The sequence below is a fragment of the Phodopus roborovskii genome, unplaced genomic scaffold (assembly GCF_943737965.1).
Source record: "Phodopus roborovskii unplaced genomic scaffold, PHOROB, whole genome shotgun sequence".
Classification (NCBI taxonomy): domain Eukaryota; kingdom Metazoa; phylum Chordata; class Mammalia; order Rodentia; family Cricetidae; genus Phodopus; species Phodopus roborovskii.
The window spans coordinates 24,553,028-24,576,664 of record NW_026125052.1 but is presented as its reverse complement, the minus strand read 5'-3'; the positions used below and the strand labels follow the sequence as shown (position 1 = coordinate 24,576,664).

General features: G+C 37.7%; 1 protein-coding gene across 2 annotated transcripts in view; it reads left to right on the top strand.

Moving 5' to 3' along the window:
- Nucleotides 1–23,637, top strand: part of LOC127218674 (ATP-binding cassette sub-family A member 6) — an 81,475-nt gene that overhangs the window by 45,316 nt on the left and 12,522 nt on the right. For both annotated transcript variants that reach the window (XM_051179701.1, XM_051179697.1), the window contains exons 19-26: nucleotides 529–712; nucleotides 1,103–1,269; nucleotides 3,462–3,595; nucleotides 4,972–5,109; nucleotides 9,464–9,571; nucleotides 19,189–19,362; nucleotides 19,755–19,868; nucleotides 22,611–22,730. In XM_051179701.1, coding sequence (XP_051035658.1) covers nucleotides 529–712; nucleotides 1,103–1,269; nucleotides 3,462–3,595; nucleotides 4,972–5,109; nucleotides 9,464–9,571; nucleotides 19,189–19,362; nucleotides 19,755–19,868; nucleotides 22,611–22,730 — 1,139 coding nt within the window. The remainder of the gene's footprint in view (nucleotides 1–528; nucleotides 713–1,102; nucleotides 1,270–3,461; nucleotides 3,596–4,971; nucleotides 5,110–9,463; nucleotides 9,572–19,188; nucleotides 19,363–19,754; nucleotides 19,869–22,610; nucleotides 22,731–23,637) is intronic.

Genomic DNA, 23,637 nt, shown 5'->3' with positions numbered 1-23,637 from the left:
CCAAGCCATGCTGCCTATGGCTCACAGGTCTGGGCAGCATAGATATGTTAAGTATTTCCAGAGCTGATCTTTTCCTTATAAGTCCAGATTATTGATACCTTTGTAGTATTTAAGCATTAATAACTGCTGATCCCTATGAAGGATATTATTTTCAACTCCTTCAGAATAGTATTATAATTGAATGTCTGCTTTTTCTAAGTTCGTCTTTTGGTATATATTTAGCAGATATTCTCAGAGTGCATAGAGTTTTGATATTATTCTATGTTTTTTTTCATTGTAACACAAAACATTTTTATTAATTTTTCAATTTTCATTGTTTATGAAATTATAATATTTAACTATAAAAAGAAAATAGTGAAGCTAGTTATGGTATATAGGCTTCATGAGATACTGAAAATGTTATTTAAATAATTACTTTGAATAAAAGTGTAAAGATATGATCAGATATAAAATAATTTAAAATTTTTATGAAGAAAAGTCTATTTTGTTGTGGAATGATATTTGTTGTATGTGTGTGTGTTCATATAGACTTTGAGAAAAGAGAAACAAGAAGGGACACGGAAATCTTCCACGAGATGGAGCCACCTTATTCTTCTCTTTCTGAAGTGCAAAGGACTGTGAGCCCAATGAGACTCTGGGCAATGCAGGTCTGTGCAATAGCACGACTTCGTATCCTAAAATTAAAACGAGAGAGAAAAGCATTTTTGACCTTGTGAGTATCAGAGTAATGTAATTTTTTTAAGATAAAAAATTTTAATGGCTCAAACTACAATGACATTTAAAAGTAAAACCTAGTACCCAGCATTCATGCTAGATAAGAAATAAATGCAGTGTTGATTTTACTGACAGTGGAATTGCGTGTATATTTAATTCATGATTGGGCTTATGAATACATGCTGTTCAATTTTCATAGCGAGATTAAATAACATTTATTTAACATTGCCTTTTAGTACTGTGACATGTTGAGATACCACTTTTAGAATGTTAGCACTTACAATTATGGTTGGTATAAAATAGAATTAACATCTAACAAATAGTATAGAATTTATTACTGAGGAAAAATTGCTCTGGAATCCTATGGTAACTTTTCTTTATTGTTTAGTCTATTGATTCTTGGAATTGCACTGTTCCCATTGACTATGGAAAAGATTGCAAACGCTGTGATAGAGCATAAAAATGAGTGGGAATTTAAAACAGAGTTGTATTTCCTGTCCCCTGGACAACTCCCTGAAGGTCTGCGAACGAGTCTGTTGGTCATCAACAACACAGGTGAACAGAGATCTGCATTTTAATGCAGAAATACATCTTTAACTGTTAAGTAGTACATGAGGGTGGCAAAACATCTTGACAGACAAAAAAAAATGCACACTTATAGAAGGACTTGTGAGGAACAGTGTACTTCCTCTAATTTTGGAGAGGACAAAGCTGATAGGCACAAGGGACAAGGGACTTATTGCTGCTCGGTCTGGCCTCTCTCCTTCATACCTGACAACTACAGCTCTTCTGAGAGAGAGAAATAAACCTTTATCTCAGCTGAAGACTCTCTTTGGGTCTCTTTGCTAACACCCATGGAGCTCTTCGTTACCACTTTTTTACCGTATAGCATGTGTATAATACACAGTAACTGACATGCAAAGATGACATGTCTACACCTCATGCTCTTGGATGAAATGTAAGATTCAGGAAAACTCCTTATTTTGTTATCAAAGAATAGATATTTGTCAGTGTTTTATTTGTTTTGTTTTGTTTGTTTGGTTTCCTGACACAGAGTTTCTCGGTGTAACAGCCCTTGGCTTTTCTGGAACTCATGTTGTGTAAACCTGGCTGGCCTTAACTCATACGGATCATTCTGCCTCCTGAGTGCTGTGGTTAAAGTGTGCACCACCACACCTAGTGGGCAATAATTGTCTTACAACTCTTTAACTACAAAGGAAAGATTTTATGTTTCTTCTGACACCTAGTGGGCAATTGTCTTACAACTCTTTAACTACAAAGGAAAGATTTTATGTTTCTTCTGAAGATGTCAAAACATTCAGAGTGTCATCATTTCTTGGTTTCTCGCCAATCCCAGCTTTCACAGGCAGCTTTGATTCAAGGTTGTAGAGTGTCTTCATTTTTATTCTTCATTCTTTTCCACTTCAGGTTTGGGAAGTAAAATTTCCTGTTTCTTTAAAGTGTTGAGTTATACATTATTTCCCAATATTTAATATCCATTAGATTTTTGCCATCTCATAGTGTCTTCTCCATTCAACGCAAGGACAATACACGTGTATTGACTCATTTCCCTCTCCTTGTACTCAGTTGTCAAGTATTTTGACAATTCATTCTATCATATTTCTTCCTCCTCTAAGTGTAATGTGATTGTTAGCCATGTATTAATTTTTCCATATGAGAAAAGATGGACAAACTTTGGTTTGTATAAATGTGAGTTACCATTATTGTGCCCTTACATGGAACGAGGTTGTGATGTGTGACTGCCCCAAGGGACATAGAAAAGTGATTTTCTATGTGTGTCCTGTCTCCTCTTAGGGGAGCTCAGATTTGTTTGAAATCTAATTCTATTTGTCCAATTCTAAAGCTCTATGCACAAGAAAGGGGATCTTTTCTTGCCCTTCTGCTTTGCTCTGACTGTTGCTGCAGCTACTCTAAGCTTGCCCAGCTGTTCTTAGGCACCATCTCTTAGGAGGAATGTTCCCAGAGATGACTATAGCAACTGTTTCTGTGTTGAACATGGATCGCCCCTGACTGCTCATCTTGCTATAGCTCTAGCTGAATAATGACACTGGTTGTGGCTTTGAGCATGCTTTGATAACTCAGTTATCCCCTTGAGTTTTGATGTTGTAGAAACTGGTTCACTATTACATCTTTTTCTCCTGTGTGCACCGGCTGTGGGTTTTTTCAATTTTTATTTATCTCTCCAGCAATTTCACCCATTTTCTTCTTTAAGAATACATAAAAAATTTGATTTGATGATGGTACCCTTTTAATTTCCCAATAAAGGTACATTATGCAATATATATATATATATATATACACACACACACATATATATATATAAATATGTAAACATGGAAAATATTATTGCATATATATTTTTACATTTAATTTTTGTTAAGAATAGGGGAAAGAGAAAAATGGTATCAGACAGAATAATTTGTAGTATTTCTCATTAATTTTCAGAAATTATAAATTTAAACACATACTAAATTATAAATAATAAATTATAAGTTATAAAATAGATTATGTTGTTTTACATATCACATATTGACTTACATTAATTATGTAATGTAAAATATACTAAATAGAAGATGGACGAGTGGTGATTTATCTTTTTAGGTCAATAGTATTATTATGTTATACATAGAGTATACCTTTTATGGTAACTAAGAATTTTAACTGTGTAGGGCTCATAAAATTTTTATTTGCTTTTATATTGCCTTCTCTTATTGAAATCATACTAGAATCAAATATTGAAGATTTTATACAGTCACTGAAGCATCAAAACATAGTTTTGGAAGTAGATGACTTTGGAAACAGAAATGGTACTGAAAGCCTCTCATACAATGGAGCTGTTATAGTTTCTGGGAGACAAAAGGTATGTTTTCCTCTTGATTTTTGCCTTTGTGACAACATGCACTCAAGCACAATATCAAAGGGCTACATTCTAATAGTATTAATAACTCAACACAGCAAACTATATGAGTCCATATTGAGTAAACTTGATATTTTGGTCAAATAATTTTTTGTTTTAAATTAAATTAAGTAATTTTGCATTTAAAGGGAATGGGTGCATTGCTAAAACTAAATGATTTATACCACAGAATTGTTAATGTAATTATGAATTTAATTAATCTTATTCAATAGTCATGTGTCTGGTATTTTACATATTCAAAAAATCATTATATCCTGAAATATAAAATTTTCTTCATGTGCTACCTCCATGTATTTCAAACTGAGTATAAGCCATCAGGGAATCTATAAAGGAGCACATCTGTTGCAAGTACATCCTAGTTATAAGAACTTGAGTCTCATTTGTATTTCAGTAAAGATAATAGGCAAAACTAATCAAAAGTATGTCTTTCTTTCCTGCTACAAATAATACAAAACTAAAGCAGGAGACTTCAAAGGTTTATCATTGAGCTCAGATTTAACAATTGTGAGAAATGTCATCATTTTATGTCAACTTTGGGAAATGACTTGATTGACAGCTGCTTGGTGTATCTTGTATATTTACTACACAAACTATTGATAGTGTTAATATTAAGACAATATAAGCAATACTGACCTTGTATGATGATTTCATGGTTGTTTTCATAAACAGAAAATATTAGTATTTTTTAGAAATTGTAAAAATTCTATGGCTATGTAACTATGAAGATCTCTCTCTCTCTCTCTCTTTCTCTCACTCTCACTCTATTTTTTTCAAGATGGTTTCTCTGTGTAGCTTTGGAGCTTGTCCTGGCACTTTTTGAGTAGACCAGGCTGACCTCTAACTTAGAGAGGTCCTCCTGCCTCTGCCTCCCAAGTGCTGGTATTAAAGGCTACTAAAATCTCTTTTATCCATTTTTTGGCTCCTATCTGTTACCTCACCATAAACTGACAATATTTCCTTATTATGGTGGATTTGAACCCTACTTACTGAACTGTCCTCATCATCAAAACAGGGGTAAAGTGATTCAAAACTGGTTGCCCCAGTAAGATTTAGTAATAAGTGGTTTCTGGTTCTGTCCTGTTAACTGTGTAAGGATCTAATATATAGTCTCAATTCAATTGTGTATGAACCCATTTAGACTGTTCTTTCATAGATGAGAAAATGAAGGCTTAGAAAAGCTAGTTCCCTTGAAGATAGCTAAAATGTGACTGTGAGAACTGTGAGTGTGTTTATACATGCACATGTGCTCTCTCACACACACATGCAATAACTATTTTTCAAGGATTTTATCTTACTTATTTGTTTTGGTTTGTTTTAAGGATTACAGATTTTCAGTTGTGTGTAATACCAAAAGGCTACACTGCTTTCCTATCCTGATGAATGTCCTCAGTAATGGGATCCTTCATATGTTCAATCATACACAGCATATTAGAATTGAGGAAACTGTATTTTCATCAGTAAGTATTATATTCGTTTATCCCAAACAATTAAAAAATTGAGAGTGAGCCTACATTGCTTATATTTAATTGTTTATCCTAAGGATTCTTTTTGTGTTCTCATAGTTTGTATGCTGTCTGACTCATGCCTTCAACTACTCAGGTGATATATATATGAACCGTCCTTTTACAACCCTGGCTTTAGAAAGTTTATAGAAGGGAAGTGTTGGTGAGAAACAGAAGAACAGAGAAAGCCCCACCATGCTTTCGGGTTACAGTTCTTCCTTTCTTTGTTGTTGCATCCCAGAAGTGACCGTGACTTCTCATTTCTTTTTTTTTTTTTTTTTTTTTCAGAAAATTTCAATTTACTTTGATAGTTTCCTTTATGTGTAGGCTGCATTGTGATTGTATTCACTTTAATTACTCCTTTCCCACCTCTGTTGACTCCCTTCTTTCTTAGTACTCTCAACTCCCTATCCCATGTGTAGAAGCTTTGCAGGAAGCTACAGCTACTTTATGTTTGTGATAGCATTAGCCTTATGATTAGCCTAGAGACAGAATTTCATAGTGCTTCTCTCTGTCCTGACTGCCAGTCTCTCTAGCCCCCTCTTCTATGATTGTTCCCTAGGTCTGAGATGATACAGATGTGTTCTTTAGGGTGGAGTGTTCAGTATTCACTTCCTCTCAGTCAGCAGTTGGAACAGTTGTGAGTCTTTGCAGCAACTGTCACCTTCTGCAAAAAAGAAACTTCTCCAACCCTAGCAGGGAGCAGCATTAGTCTGTGGGTATAAACATAATGTTTTTTAGGAGGCATTATGGCAAAGCACCAGTAGTTGTAACCTTCATTCTCCCATAGACACTATGACCTCCACAGTTAGGTTTTTGAACAAATTTACAGTAACAGTCACTTAATTCCCTTCCATGGAGAAGACCTCAAATCTAGTGGCAAAGCCATGAGTACTCCCTTAATAGTCTTGCTACTGTTGCACTAGTGGCTCTGTCTTGTCTGGCAGGATCTATTGATGAGTTTTCTTCCACAACAGCCTACATAAGTTTTTCTGCTGTTCTATCTAGAGTCCTTTAGATAATAATTCTATAGGGTTGGTATATCTGGGTCACATAGTCGCTTTACTCTTAGCTTTGTGAGAGACCCCCCACACTGGTATCTGTAGTAGGCTCACCAGTTTATACTCCCACCAACAGTGAATAAAGATGCCTGTCTCCCATTTCATCTTCACCACGTCTTCTTTTTTATTCTTGAAAGTAGCTTTTCTAATTGTGGCAAGATCCAGTCTCAAAGTAGCTTTAGTTTGCATTCTTCATCAAGAATTAACAGGAGCCTGCAGTGTACAGCTCTGCAGATTTCCTCCAGGCTTCAGCTGGAAGCTTTCTCATCTCTTGTATTTTTGGATAATCTACCAAGCACTGATTTTAATTCTTCTTTAAAGATCTGGTAGAATTCTCCATTGATTTATGTATTTAGGAATATATATGTGCATGTATGCACACACCCATGTACATACCAACAATTATGAAAAATAGGCCACAAATTTCAAAGAGAGCAAGGAAGGATATTATGGAAGGGTTTTGATGGAGGAAAGGGAAGGGGTAAATAATATAATTATGTTAGGATGTCAAAAAATAAAAGAAACAATTGTGAAAATGCTAGAGAGATTATGAACATAGTCAACGTATCTCTATGTAATAGGGCCCATTTATGGCAAACCCACAGCCAACATCATGTTAAAAGCAGAAGAATTCAAAGTGTTTCCATTAAAATCAGGAACAAGACAGGGGTGTGCCCACTTTTTCCCAATATAATGCTTCAGGTTGTAGCTAGAGCACTAGAGCAGGCGAAACAAATAAGTGATGCAAATAGGAAAGGAAGAAGTCAGTCTTCTTGTTTAAGGATGATTTGATTTTGCATAGAAGAGACCCTAAAGACTTCAACTGTTTGCCAGAGACATGGCTTACTAGGAGGGCAAAGGCTTTGCAATAAAACTCATGGTGACATGAGTTTAATCCTCAGAATTTACATAAAGGTGGAAGGAGAGTTCTACTTCGATTCAGTGTTTATGGATGGGTGTTTGCTCCTGTTTCCAACAGGCATTAGTTGAGGGCTCCATGGATAAGTTAGTTGTTGATCTCACTCTCCCGGAAGGGCATTTATGGTAGCCTTTCTATGGAAGCTCAAATTGTTATTTGGCAGCAGTCTTGTAGTTCTCTAGACCTTTCTTTGTGTTCAGTTTTATCTTCAAACCATTATTGGCTCCCTCTTTTATGGTTTTTTTTCTCTCTCTCTGTCTCTCTCTCTCTCTTTCCTGTCTTCTATTCCTAACCAGGCTCAATCTTCCTAGTCCCACATGTTTTCCTTTCCTCCCCCTCATTTTCTACTACTTCTCTCTCCATTCGCTGCCCCTCCCACTTCCCCTGAGTTCTGGGGGACTTGTCCCTTACCAGTTCTGTGAGGGATTTTATATGAATCTCTTAGAATACACCTTGTATCCTAGTTCCTCTGGTGGTGTGAATTATAGGCTGGTGATCCTTTGATCTAGGTCTAAAATCCATATATGAGTGAGTACATACTGTGTTCCTCTTTTTGTGACTGGGTTACCTCATTCAGGATGGTTTCTTCAAGTGCCATCCACTTGCCTGAGAATTTCAAGATACTATTATTTTTTTCTGCAGAGTAGTATTCCATTGTGTAGATGTGCCACATCTTCATTAACCATTCTTCAATTGAGGGGCATCTAGGTTGCTTCCAAGTTCTTGCTATTACAAATAGTGGTGCTATGAACATAGTTGAACAGATGTCTTTGTTGCATGGATGTGAATCCTTTGGGTATATGCCTAAGAGGGGGATTGCTGGGTCCTGTGGTAAACTAATTCCCATTTTCCTGAGGAACCGCCATACTGATCTCCAAAATGGCTGTATGAGTTTGTACTCCCACCAGCAGTGGAGGAGTGTTCCTCTTTCTTCACATCCTCTCCAGCATAAGTCATCACTGGTGTTTCTAATTTTAGCCATTCTAGCTGGAGTAAGATGCTATCTCAAAGTCGTTTTGACTTGCATTTCCCTGATAGCTAAGGATGTGGAGCATTTTCTTAAGTGTCTTTCAGCCTTTTTGATTTCCTCTATTGAGAATTCTTTCTTCAGTTCTGTACCCCATGATTAGTGTCATCCTGGGGTTGGTCACCAGGATCCCAAGGGGAAAAAGAAACATGTAAACAGAAGAAACCGTTTTTTAACACCTTCTTGATTTTTTCACTTTAAAAAACATTTATTTTTATTTTATGTGTATGGGTATTTTACCTACATGTATGTCTATATACTATATACAAACAGAAGAAGGCATCAGATCCCACAGAACTGTAGTTATAGACAGTTGTAAGCATAGGACTAACCCAGGCCCCCTGAACATGTGTCAGTTATGAGGACTGGGCAGTCTATGGGGCCTCTGGTAGTGGATCAGTGTTTTCCCTAGTATATGAATGGACTTTGGGAATCCATTCCACATAAAGAGATACTCTCTCAGCCTAGACACATGGGTGAGGGCCTAGATCCTGCTCCAAATGATATGACAGACTTTGAAGATCCCCTATGTAAGTCTGCTCCCTGGGGAGCAGAAAGGTGATAGGGTGGGGGTTGGTGGGGTGAGCAGCAGAGGATGGGAGGGTGTGGGAACTGGGAATGACATGTAAAACAAATCATCAAGAAAAGGAAATGTGTTTCCCAATGTCATAGGAATTAAGATGAGAGCCACTGGAGATGACACAGTGCATCTGTCCATCTTGATTCTGATTTGAAATACATAACATAAAGCTGAGTATCAAAATTCATAGTTCATTGATTTCAAGTATATCTATACTGCTGGGAACTTGATATCCAGAATTTCTCAATCCAAGAGGGGTGAACCTGTGTATCAAATAGCAATTTAATTTTTATTACTTCTTAATTCTTCCCTTCAGCTCCCCTCTACCTTCTTACTTTCTGTTTCTTAGAATGTGAGCACTTTTTGTTTGGTTTATTTCACTTAGTACTATATATTCCAGGTGGATCTATCTTGAAACATTGGACAAGGTTTTCTTCATTTTAAAGTTGAACAGTATTCATTATACATATATGTGCTTATTTAGTTTTGTTTCTTCATACGTCTACTAAAAGCATTTGAGTTATTTCTACCTCTTGGTTATTTTAGTGATGCTATTAACATGGGTATGCAGGTATCTCTTTAAAACCCCCTGTGCTTGTTTTTTGTTTTTTATATATACAGTCCCAAATGGGTCCTGAAATATTTGTTGCTTCTTTTGTTTTCTGAGTTGAAGTCTCATGATAAATTATGAATATAGTTTTCACTTCTGTTTGTATTTGCAGGACCTCATAATGTTCTGGTTTGGGATACTGGAAAGTTTCCTGTTCTTGTTGCTTGTTGCGTGCAGCATCTCACCGCATATCGCCATGAGCAGTGTCAGTGATTACAAAGTAAGTAAGTGTGGGCAGGGGATTTTAAGAATTCCAGTAGTTGTATTTCTAATGCTGTAAGTGCAAAAATATTTTTCCTCTGGGGAATGGAGAAGCACTGAAACATACCATTACACTAGACAATGCAGTCCAGCAACTCAGAAAGCTTATTTTTAAAATGCAAAATGCATTTACTTCAGTTACATGGAAAGTGTAGTGGTTTTAAATGTCACATTACTTAAATCTTTAAAGTAGAATATTATATATGTTTTGTATGAATTATTTCCTAGTTGCAAGAAAATAATTCATCCAAAAATGTCATAAACTCCCCTTTCACACTCTGAGGCATATATATGAATGTATGTATATATAGGTACGACCTGTTGAGCCCACTTAGTGTTGCCCATATCTGTATGTGTTTAGGGCTGATCACTTGGGATAATCCCCAGGGAAGATTGTATAGTGGGATATTCACTTTGTCTCCTTCTGTGGCACTGACCATACCCATTGGGGGGTGGAGCCAGGGGCAGAAGTGACCTGGGGAACTAGGTCGGAGGTGCTGGAGAGCGCTCGCTTGCCAGCCACACAGGGACAGGAGGACATCCAGAGGAATTCTTGGAAGCAGGAACCTGTTGGTGTTCACCTGTCTATGTTGTGAGTTATTTCTCCCTGAATAAACATCTGTTCGGGCTAACTTTTTATTCTGATTCTTATTAAACCGGGATAAGATTGATTCTCCCTCTCTCAGTAACTAGGAATTGCCTATAGCTCTTCTCCTAAGGGTGCAGCCTTGTGAGATTTCCCCCGTTGTGTTGGCATGTCAACTCATATATCATTGTTCATATCTTGTTTAAGTAGATATATCGTTTCTGTCATATATAGAAGACACACTATCGCATCATACTTCTTTGGTCCTCTGACTTAAATATCCTTCATTGGACTTCTATTCATTCTTTTAGACCTACTATTTGCTTTTGTATAGTGTACTCCCTGTCAAGATCTCCTTTATAATTTTATTTTTTTTTTTACAAAAATTAGATTAAATCTAAAGATTCAAAATCTAGAATCCAAAATTTTCAAAAACGGACACAATGCCACTCATGGAAAACCCCATACCTGACTTTCTGAAATGAGAACTAGAAAGTATTTAGACTTCTTTTCATTATTCATAGATTAAAGTGTGCCAAATAAACTACCATTAGAGAACTGGATCTGTAGGTCTCAGGTTATTATTATTATTATTATTATTATTATTATTTTACATATCCATCACAATTCCCTCTCCCTTTCTCTCTCTCTCCCTCCCTCCCTCTCTCCCACTCTCCCATGTCCTCCTCCCCCAACCATCCTCCCCCACTCCACATGTAGGGCGATGCCTTCCAGGAGGGGATCATCTAAATCTGTCAAGTCATTTGGAGTAGGGACTAGGCCTTCTCTCCTGCCTCTAGGCTAAGGGAGTATCCCTCCATGGGGAATGTGCTCCCAAAGTCCTTTTGTGCACCAGGAATACATCCTGGTTCCACTGTCCGAGGTCCCTTAGACTGTCCAGGCCTTCTAGCTGATACCCATGTTCAGGAGGTCTGAGTCAATCCAATGCTGGATTCCCAGCTATCAGTCTGGGGACCCATTAGCTCCTCCTTGTTCAGGTCAGCTGTCTCTGTGTGTTTCTGCAACCTGGTCTTGTCCTCCCTCTCTGCAACTGGATTCCAATTCAGCTCAGTGTTTAGTTGTGGGTGTTTATTTCTGTTTCCATCAGCTACTAGATGAGGGCTCTATGATGGTGGATAAGTTAGTCGTCGTCGCTCTCATTATCAGGGAAGGATATTTATGGTAGCCTCTCCACTGTTACTCAAATTGTTAGTTGGGGTCAGTGTTGTAGGTCTCTGGACATTTCTCTAGATTCAGTTTTCTCTTCAAACCTATAATGGCTCCCTCTTTTATGCGTGCTCTCTCTCTCTCCCTCCCCCCCATCTCTCTTCCTCTCCCTCTCTCCCTCTCTGTCTTTTCTCTCATCTATACCTTCCCCTTCCCTGACTCAATCTTCCTAGTCCCACGTTCTTTCCTCTTCTCTCCTTTCTCCTAGCTCTCTCTCCACTTACTGCCCCCCCCCCCCCACTCCCAATATGATCAGGAGCTCTTTTTCTTTTCCACTTCTGTGAGGGACCTTGTATGAATCTCTTAGAATCCTCCTTATATCCTTGTTTCTCTGGCTGTCTGAATTATAGGCTGGTGATCCTTTGCTTTATGTCTAAAATCCATATGTGAATGAGTACGTATTATGTTCCTCTTTTTGTGACTGGGTTACCTCATTCAGGATGGCTTCTCAAGTTCCATCCACTTGCCTGTGAATTTCAAGACCCCGTTGTTTTTTTCCACAGAGTAGTATTCCATTGTGTAAATGTGCCCCATCTCCTTTATCCATTCTTCAGTTGAGGGGCATCTAGGTTGCTTCCAAGTTCTTGTTATTACAAATAATGCTGCTACAAACATAGCTGAACACGTCTTTGTTGCATGGAAATGGATCATTGGGTATATGCCTAAGAGGGGGATTGCCAGGTCCTGTGGTAGACTGATTCCCATTTTCCTGAGGAACTGCCATACTGATCTCCAAAATGTCTGTATGAGTTTGCACTCCCACCAGCAGTGGAAGAGTGTTCCCCTTTCTCCACAACCTCTCCAGCATAAGTTGTCATTGGTGTTTCTAATTTTAGCCATTCTGGCAGGAGGAGTAAGATGTTATCTCAGAGTTGTTTTGATTTGCATTTCCCTGATAGCTAAGGATGTTAAGCACTTTCTTAAGTGTCTTTCAGCTTTTTTGATTTCCTCTATTAAGAATTATTTCTTAGTTCTGTACCCCATTTTTAAATAGGGTTATTAATGTTTTGGTGATGAGTTTCTTGAGTTCTTTTTATATATTTGGACTTGAGTTTTGTGCGTGGCGATAGACGTGGGTCTATGTGCAGTCTTCTACACATCATCATCCAGTTGTGCCAGTACCATTTGTTGAAGGCGCTTTCTTCTTCCCATTGTATACTTTTAGCTGTTTTGTCAAAAATCAGGTGTTTCCAGGTATGTGGGTCAATGTCAGGATTTTTGAGTCAATTCCATTGGTCTTCCTATCTATTTTTGTGCCAATACCAGGCTGTTTTCAGGACTATACCTCTGTAGTAGAGCTTAAAGTTGGGGATGGTGATGTCTCCTGACATTCCTTTATTGTACAGGGTTGTTTTGTTTATCCTGAGTCTTCTGGTTTTTTTTTTCCATATAAAGATGATTATTATCCTTTCAAGGTCAGTGAAGAATTGTGCTGGGATTTTAATGGGGATTGCATTGAATCTGTAGATTGCTTTTTGGCAAGATTGCCATTTTTACTATGTTTATCCTACCCAACCAAGAGCATGGGAGCTCTTTCCATTTTCTAGTATCTTCTTTAATTTCTTTCTTTAAAGACACAAAGTTCTTGCTATATAGGTCTTTCACTTGTTTGGTAAGCGTTACCCCAAGATACTTTATGTTGTTTGTGGCTATTGTAAGGGGTGATATTTCTCTGATTTCTTTCTCAGCCCCTTTGTCGTCTGAATAAAGTAGGGTTACTTTTTTTTTTTTTTTTTGAGTTTACCTTGCATCCTGCTAGATTGCTGAAGGTGTTTATCAGCTGTAGGAGTTCCCTGATAGAGTTTTTTTTGGGTTGCTTATCTAAACTATCATATCATCTGCAAATAGAGAAAGTTTGACTTCTTCCTTTTCATTTTTTATCCCCTTGATCTCCTTTTGTTGTCTTATTGCTTTAGCTAGAACTTCATGCACAGTATTAAAGAGATATTGAGAGAGAGGGCAGCCTTATCTTGTTCCTGATTTTAGAGGAATTGCCTTAATTGGCTGTTGGTTTACTGTATATTACTTTTATTATGTTTATCCCTGGTCTCTCCAAGACCTTTATCATAAAATGGTGTTGAATTTTGTCAAAGGCTCTTTAAGCGAGATGATCATGTGGTTTTTCTTTTTCACTTTGTTTATATGGTGGATCACATTGATAGATTTTTGTATGTTGAACCATCCATGCAACCCAGGGATGAAGCCTACTTGGTCATGGTGGATGATTTCTCTGATGTGTTCTTGGATTTGGTTTTCCAGTATTTTATTGAGTATTTTTTGCATCAGTGTTCATGAGGGATATTGGTCTGTAGTTTCCTTTCTTAGTTGTGTCTTTGTGTGGCTTGGGTACCAAGGTGATTGTGGCCTTGTAAAAAGAGTTTGTTAATGAACCTTCTGTTTCTATTGTGTGGAACAATTTGAGGAGTATTGGTATTAGCTCTTCTTTTAATTTCTGGTAGAATTCTGCACTGAAGCCATCTGGCCCTGGGCTTTTTTTCGTTGGGAGGCTTTTGATGACTGCTTCTGTTTAATTAGTGGTTATAGGTCTATTTAAATTGTTTATCTGTTCTTGGTTTAATTTTGGTAAGTGATAGTTACCCAGAAATTTGTCCATTTTCTTTGAATTTTCAAATTTTGTGGAGTACAGGTTTTCAAAGTATGACCTGAAAATTGTCTGAATTTCCTCAGTGTCCTTTGTTATGTCCCCCTTCTCATTTCTGATTTTGTTAATATGAATGATCTTTCTCTGCTTTTTCGTTAATTTGGATAAAGGTTTGTCTATCTTGTTGATTTTCTCAAAAAAAAAAAAAAACTCTTTGTTGCATTGATTTTTTTTTTTTTTTGTATTGTTTTCTTGGTTCCTACTTTATTGATTTCAGCCCTCAAATTGATTATTTCCTGGTGTCTACTCCTCCGGGGTGAGTTTGCTTCTTTTTGTTCTAAGGCTTTCAGTTGTGTTATTAATTCTCTAATGTGACTATCCTCTGTTTTCTTCATATGGGCACTTAGTGCAATGAAGTTCCTTTGTAGCACTGCTTTCAAGGTGTCCCATGAGTTCGGGTATGTTGTGTCCTCATTCTCATTGAATTTTATGAAGTCCTTAATTTCTTTCTTTATTTCTTCTTTGACCCAGGTATGGTGCAATTGCACATTGTTTGCTTTCCATGAGTCTGTAGGGTTTCTGTGATTTGTGTTGTCTAATTCAAGCATGGTGGTCTTATAAGATACAGAGGACTACTCCAATTTTTTTTTTTTATTTGTTGAGGTTTGTTATGTCACCTAGTATGTGTTCAATTTTAGAGAAGGTTCCATGTGGAACAGAGAAGAAGGTATATTCTTTGGTGTTTGGATGGAATGTTCTATAGATGTCTGTTAAACACAATTTGAGATATAACTTCTCTTACTTCTTTTGGTACTTTGTTAAGTTTCTGTCTGGTTGTCCTGTCTAGCGGTGAGAGTGGGGTGTTGAAGTCTCCCACTATAAGTGTGTGAGATTTTATGTGAGCTTTGAGTTTTAGTAGCGTTTCTTTTACGAATGTGGGTACCTTTGTATTTGGGGCATAGATGTTCAGGATTGAGACCTGTTCTGATGGATCTCTCCTGTGATGAATATGAAATGACTGTCTTCATCTCTTTTGATTAATTTTGGTTTGAAGTGTAACTTTTTAGATATTAGGATAGCCACACCTGCTTGCTTCTTGGGTCCATTTGATTGGAAGATCTTTTCCCATCCCTCTACCCTGAGATAATGTCTGTCTTTGAAGCTTAGATGTGTTTCTTGTATGCAGCAGAAGGATGGGTTCTGTCTTTTGTTAAGTTAAGACCATTAATGTTGAGAAAAATTAAGGACCATTGATTGTTAATGCTTGTTTGTTTTAGATTTGTTGTTGGCAGTGGTATTGTGAATACGTTTTCTCTGTTTTACCCTTGGGTTCTGGTGAAGTGGGATTATCTATTGCTTATGTCTTTGTGAGCATAGTTAACTTCTTGAGTTGGAGTTTTCCTTCCAATACTTTCTGTAGGGCTGGATTTGTTGATATGTATTATGAAAATCTGGCTTTGTCGTTAAATATCTTGTTTTTTCAGTCTATAGTGATTGAGAGTTTTGCTGGGTAGAGTAGCCTGGGCTGGCATTGTGGACTCCTAGTACTTGTAGAACATCTGTTGAGGACCTTCTGGCCTTGAGAGTTTCCATGGAGAAATCAGGTATGATTTTGATAGGTCTACCTTTATATGTTTCCTGGCCTTTGTCCTTCGCTGCTCTTAATATTCTTTCTTTATTCTGTATGTTAGGTGTTTTGATTATTATGTGTTGAGGTGTTCTTTTTTCTTTGGTCCAGTCTATTTGGTGTTCAGAATGCTTCTTGTACTTTGATGGGCATGTCCTTCTTCAGATTGGGAAAGTTTTCTTCAATGATATTTGTGGAATGTTTTCTGCACCTATGAGCTGGACTTCTTTGCCTTCTTCTATGCCTATTATTATTAGGTTAGGCCTTTTCACAGTGTCCCACATTTCCTGGATGTTTTGTGTTAAGGATTTGTTGGATTTAAGATTTTCTTTGGTCGATGAATCTATTTATTCTAGTTTATTTTTTAGCGCCTGAGACTCTTCTATCTCTTGCATTCTGTTGTTTATGCTTTTGTCTGTAGTTCCCCATCATTTGTCCAGTTTTTCTGTTTTCAGCATTCCTTCATTTTGTGTCTTATTTATTGTCTCTATTTCAGTTTTCAAGTCTTGAACTGTTTCCTTCACCTGTTCGTTTTTCTTGGCTTTCCTTACTTTCTTTAAGAGATTGGATCATTTCTTCCAATTTTTTGTTTGTTTTTTCTTCCATTTCTTTAAGGGATTTTCTCACATAGTCTTTGAAGGCCTCTATCATTTTTATGAAGATATTTTTTAAGTCGTTCTTTTCTGCTTCATCTGTTTTGGGGTGTTCAGTTCTAGTTGGTGTAGTGTCCCTAGATTCTGGTGGTATTATGCTTGTCTATCTATTATTAGGTGTTTTCTTGTATTGTCTTCCCATTGCTTCTTCCAGTGGGTACAGGTGGTCTCTCTCTCTCTCTCTCTCTCTCTCTGTCTCTGTCTCTCTCTCTCTCTCTGCTACTTCCCTGGTGGTCTTAGGTGGGTCAGAAGTTAGATGTCTGTAGCTCTAGGTGGTCCAAGCTCTCTAGAAGGTCTCTCCTCAGGCAGGAGCCAGGCGATGGGGGTCAAAGATCCAGCAGGCAGGGACTCACGATGGTCCCATGGGGATAGGTAGATCTCTGGCCTGGGCCCTGAGCTCAACCAGAGGACCAGTGGTGGGGGTCAGAGATCAGGCAGGTGGGGACTCAGGGTGGTCCAGAGTGGATAGGCAGGTCTGTTGTTCTCACAGCAGCTCCAGGAAGTTCCCTGAAGGTGGTGGGATTGTTGGACCCTCCCTCTGGTCCAGTGCTCAATTAGAGCACTGTGACAGTGGGCTAGGCAGGGCAGAGGGTGGGTGGAGGGCAGGCTCTTTCTGGAGGAGGGAGGTGGGGGAAGGAGGGAGGGGTTGGGGGTAGGGGTAGGGGAGGATGTATCAGAGCACCAGGAGAGCTCATGCTGGGGACAGGACACTGTGGGGAGAGAGATTTGGGCTCAATCCAGGGAGTTCCCAGGGAAGGTTGTCGGGGGGATTCAACTGGAACTGGTACCAGACTCACCTCCAGCAGAGGCCTGGCAAGGGGTCAATGATCCAGCAGGCAGGGACTCAGGATGGTCCCGCAGGGATAGGCAGATATCTGGCTGGGGTGCAGAGCTCCAGCAGAAGACCGGTGGTGGGGGTCAGAGATCAGGTAGGCAGGTGGTCTCAGGTTCTTCATGTCTATTATTTTCAATAAAGTAACATTAATATTTTCAATAAGATATTAATTTACCTTAAAAATTCTTGCATTTTCACCCAACTTCACACATGTGCACATATACAACACATAAGCCAGTCAACATTAGTAATACATTTTTTTTTAGGATGACCTAATAAAGTGAATTTATATCTTCATTATGACAAGACCCACTGGCCTAGCTCTTGGTATACGTGAAGAAGTCAGTCCTTTCTCCTTGTATTGAATTTAAGTTGAATGTTGATACCATTTTTATGTCATATATGTCAAAGAGCAGATTAGCATTTTATGGACTTTGTACACATTGACTGTCCTCACTTTCTGTTTCACAATAGCAAGTTCTTCAGGAAATAATCCAGTATCCCATGAAAACATTCCCAGGGATCAGAAATTATTGGGAGGATTGGGTTCACTGCTAACAAACACACAACAACAATTCCCACAATGGACAGTTCTGTTCCTAAAGCAAGAATGCAGGTATATGTGGACTAGATGTATCAAACCAGCACTATGAGATAGCTTGCTCTCTGAAGGACTAGGAACAGAAGACTGGCAGGAAAAGATATGTTCTAGATACATCTAGATGGATTAGACTATTAAAAATAACAATATCCAAAGAATTAAGCTTTCAACTGAAACCTCATGTTGGAAGAATGGACAGGCTGAAGCTGGATTCCAGACAGAAAAGGATCTCGTCTCCCCCCCCCCAAGACAGAGATTTCACACAGTTTTTACATCTATACCAGACTACCTTGCAGGAGAGAGGAGTTGAGATGATGGTGGGTCCATAATGGCCCACAACTTGACCATGCCTGCTTAGTTATGTATGCTACTTGCTCTCTATGGAATCCTAAACCTCATGTCAGTATTCCTGTCTAGACCCTTTTATCTGTTTCCTGTCTTCCCAGTGTGTCTGCATTGAGCAAACCATTCTTCTCTGCTTTTTTAGTATTCTGTGTCTCTTTAATTGGCACATGGAGTGGGTGGCCAGCCCTATCTTATTGGGGCTGCCAGACCCCAGCCTCTGTCCCTAAAATGTCCAGTGACAACAGCTCTGACATTTCTGAAGATGAACCCTCACTTCATGATATAAGATGACAGAATCCCAACAATCACACCACAGCTTGACAGCACACTGAAGAAAGAACAAAAATAAAAAGGCATGGGGAACTTGTTGGTTATTGTCTAAGATAATTAGCTGGAAGAGTTGTTTAAGTCCCACTAGTTCTCAGAATGAGAGAGAATAGTTTCTCAAAAATAATTTTGGGGTATCATGTTAACCTTAAAGATATCAAATGGATACTAAAGACAAAAGTCTAGTATGTAGACATTTGACACAGCATGGGATTTGATTTGCTTTTCCAAGATTCAAATTCAAGTTCTTCCTAAGACAATGCCTGGGAGTGGAGCTAAGAATAAAACCAACCTCACAGGCTTGATATGAGTACTCAGTTATATAATATACTTTAAAGTGTAAAGCATAACTCTCCAAGTAGGAGTTGATAGTTTGAAAAACCTGTATTCTTCAAAGGTTATCACTAGCTCTGTCAAATTAGATGGCGAGAATGCTATCATTGTATTCATCATAGAACAGAAAAGCAATTCTAAAGTTCATGTAGAAGCCCAAAAGACTCCAAGTAGCCAAAGCAACCCTCTGCAAAAAGAATCATGCCAGAGAGTCTGGGTACAACCAAGCTTGTGTAGAGCCCTGGGTTTGATTCCCATCACTGATAAACCAGGCAGAGTTGCACATGCCTGTAATCCTAGCACTTGGGAGATGGAAACATGTAGGTCAGACTTCAAGGTCATCCTTAATGCATAGAACCAGGCTAGGCTCAACAACATAAAAGCCTATTTTTTAATTATACTTTAATACAACTGATGTACCTCCTGTGTTTTCTCATCAGAAGAAAGCTGATTCCCAGCTGTGGATTTCTGGTCTCTACCCTTCTGCCTACTGGTGTGGGCAGGCAGTGGTGGATATTAACCTCTTCAATGTAATTCTTCTCTCAAGCTACTTCACATTACATGTGACAAAACTGATGCACATTTACTTGACAAGTGAAATTGTGCTATCTATGGTAAGTGATATGATGTCGACCAAAGTCTATAAGTAATTGAAAATAAAAAACAATGTTAGTAGTTTAAATGTTTGATACTACTCCACAAACCTAACCACAAGCATATTACCAGTTAAAATATTTCTAAGAAGATTTATTTATTTATTATACTTATGGTATTCTGCCTACATGTGTGCCTGCATGCCAGAAGAGGACACCAGATCTCATTGTAGATGGCTGTGAGCCACCATGTGATTGCTAGGAATTGAACTCAGGACCTCTGGAAGAGTAGCCAGTGCTCTTAACCTCTGAGCCATCTCTTCAGCCCCAATTAAAATATTTTTAAATGTATGTAATTTAAAATTTCCCTCAGATGTTTCATTTTTAACTGACATCATCTGTATTATCTTTAGGTTGTTCTTTTATTCGGTTGTGCAGCTTCTCTTGTCTTCTTGACATATGTGATATCGTTTGCTTTTGGCAAAAGGAGAAAAAACAGTGGCCTCTGGTCAGTTTGCTTCTTTACTGTAAGTATGACGAGTATCAAATACATTTTGTCCTGAGCAGTGGGAAACTTAAAAATGTAGATTTAACTTAAAGATTCATATCCTTTGCCCCAACTTTTGAGAGCTGACGTGATACCACAATACCTGACTTAATGTGATGGTTCCCTATCAAAATGCAGGAACACAACAAACTTTACTCAGCATTAGCAGTGAACCATTTAAAGTTATGTAAGTAAAGTACACTAAGCATCACTTAGTTTTGTAATAAGATTTGAATTTGATCCCAAAGTCCAGTAAAATCTGAACTACAAGTTATTATTGTTTTCAAATATTTCAGATTAAAGTTACCCAGTAGAAAGGACCTGGAAATGTAACTTGTGTTATCAAGTTAGTTATATTTATGAAGATTTCTGGTGCAAATCTTTGAATATACTTCAATGAGAACTTCATAAAAGACCCGAAGTTTAAAATGTATCAAAACTGTCTTCCTAAGCAGTTCTGTATAGCATGGGTGTCCAATTTGAGGCATTGTCGTATGCTCCGGTCATCTGAAAATTTGTTGGGCTATATTTATAGGTACCCTGGGATACATGTTGTCTGCATGCCACACTTCGAATATGCCTGTTGCAGAAACTCTGTCTTAACCACAGCTGTGAGAATTTCAGATACCATGTCTTGATTCCCAAGTCAAATAATTTATTATATTTCTTATTCTACATATGACAATAGATAATTTGTCTGGTATTACGAGAAACTTTGCTACGAATATTTACCCAAGCAATGAAGGTTCAGAATGTTCTTCAAACTGCCTTTAAGACATGATTGGATGTCTGCCAGTATCATAGCTGTAAATTTTTGGGAGTCCTGAAGTTACGAAAGACCAGCTATGAGAAAATATACTTCTCTGATATCACCCACTGACTCTACAGGAAATGGGTGGACCCAGCCGAGTGTAATATACAACACTTGTATTTTATGTCTTCTGATTGAATTTGGTTGTATTCATCAGTGGCATTTATTACTCTTACCTTCATCTTCACAATCCATCCTAAGAAAGAAGCTACATAAAATACTACAGAGTACTTCATTGAAGGACTACCTTTCCAAAATGGTTGTACAAGTTTGCTTTCTCACCAGCAGTGGAGGAGTGTTCCCTTGACTCCACATCTCTCCAACATAAGCTGTCCTCAGTATTTCTGATCATAACCATTCCGACAGTTGTAAGATGGTATCTCAGAGTCTTTTTGATTTGCATTTCCCTGATGATTAAGGATCTTGAGCATTTCCTTAAATGTCTTTCAGCCTTGTGAGATTCTTCTGATGATAATTCTCTGTTTAGATTTGTACCATTTCTTTAATTAGATTATTTTTTATTTTGATGTCTAGTTTCTTGAGGTCTTTATATATTTTGGAGATTAGCCCCCTGTCACATGTGGGGTTGGTGAAGATCTTTTTCTATTCTGTAGGCTGTTTTGTCTTGTTTGCTATGTTCTTTGCTTTACAGAAGTTTTTCAGTTTCAGGATTTTCCATTTATTGATTGTTTCTCTCAGTGTCTGTGCTACTGGTGTTATACTTAGGAAGTGGTCTCCTGTACCAAAGTGGCCAAGGCTGCTTCCCACTTTCTCTTCTATCAGGTTTAATGTAACTGGATTTATATTGAGGTCCTTGACCCACTTGGACTTGAGTTTTGTGCATGGTAATATATATGGATATATTTGCAATCTTCTTCTACATGTTGACACCCAGTTATGCCAGCACCTTTTGTTAAAGATTCTTTTCTTTTTCCATTGTATCTTTTTTTGGCTTTTTTTTTTTTTTTGCAAAAATCAGGTGTTCATAGGTATGTGGATTAATGTTAGGGTCTTCAACTTGATTCCATTGATCCACTTGTCTATTTATGTGCCAATACCAACCTGTTTTCATTACTATAGCTCTATAGTAGAGTTTGAAATCAGAGATGGTGATAACCCCAGAAGTTCCTTTATTGTACAGGATTTTTTAAACTACTTCTGGTTTTTTTTGTTTGTTTGTTTTTTTCATGTGAACTTGAATATTGTTCTTTCAAGGTCTGTGAAGAATTGTGTTGGGATTTTGATGGGGATTGCATTGAATCTGTATATTGCTTTTGGTAGAATTGCCATTTTTATTATGTTGTTCCTTTCCATCCAAAAGCATGGAGGATATTTCCATTTTCTGACTAGCCATGAGAATCTGTGCACCAAATCACTTGAGAACATTTTTGATTTGCTAGCAGGATTACTGTACTGACATTATCCAGTGTTATCCCCAATACTGACTGTAATGAACAGCTGTCATTAGAAGATAATCTTACTGTAACTCACTTGATTTTTATTTCAACTAATACTCTTTTATATGTCTAGTGAAGGTAACAATTACAGCATGTTGATTCTTTAGGTTTGCCAGTAATTTCAATTCTGCATTAATTATTTCTTGGCACACTGACTAGAGGTTCTGGTCAGTGGTATAGCAAATGTTTAGCATGCATGAGTTTCTGTTTTAATTGATAAGCAACTTTTATCAAAAGAAAGAAGATCATACTGAACACACAATACATGTAATTGTCATGCTGATAAAAATGAATTTTTTATTGGGGAGATAACATTTCTGTATATTCTTATTAACAAAACCATTTCCATTTTTGTCTCTAAAAGGGAAATTTGTTATGGTCATGGATTTGTATGTTTATATGGGACATTGTGGAATCTGTCGTTTGATGTAGTATTCTTGGACTCACACTATAGGTCTTATCCATCATGTTTAAGATCATTTGGACTGAGCTCTTCAGTGAAAAGCTGCTTATTACCATCATGGTGTTAGTTCCTTCATTTTCATTGACTGCATTCCCAATTGTTTTGGAAATGGTAAGAAATGTCTCAAAGTGTTCCATAAAAATTTAATGTGTAGGCTGTTTGCTGTGCATAGATCTACAGAGATAGAAATGGGTTAGTGGGCTTGGGGAGTAAAAGTAAACAGGCATGAGGATTGCTTTGTGATGATTAGAATGCTCTCAAATTGAATTGTGGTGATGCTTACGCAAAATTATTAAAAAAAAAAAGTCCCTAGTCTGCAGACTTAGAGTGGGTAAAATTTATGACATGAAAAAAAAAAAAAAAAACCTCAATGAAACCATTAAAAAACTGTGCCTTAGGCACTTTGTAAAATGTAGACATGGTTGAATGCTATTAGAAGCTAAAGCCAGATTGTAAAGGAACTTCCTACTTCAATGGATGTTTATTAATTACTGAGGGTAAGTTCATACACAATACTCCTCAACTACTCAAAAGCATATGTGAAACACCATTCTGTGATAGTCACTGTGCTAGTAATTAGGGACACCTGATGAGCAAAATGACACAGCTCTTCCTTCACAGAGCTCAGCAGAAACAAAGACATATCAACCTCAAGCAGGTCACCATAGTAAGCTTACAGGTTACAATGGCAATGGGCAAAGTACCGAGGAAGAACAAAGAAAGCATAGTCAGTACACTTGGGAGTCAGAGAATTCTGGGAAATGATGTTCCTAAATGATGAATAAGAGTTATTGAGAATGTAAGATAAGAAATAAGTATGTCTTACAGAGAAAATCAGAAAAAGGCCTCAAGAGAGGAGAGACCATGGAATATCAAAGAAGCTGATTATTACACAAATGAACAGATGTTCAATTGACAGCATACTTTTTGGGAATCTTCACTTCTCTAGATGAAATGGCTTTAAGCATAACATAGCAAGTTTCATTAATTGTGTTCTGGAGGGAAGTGTGGAGACCTG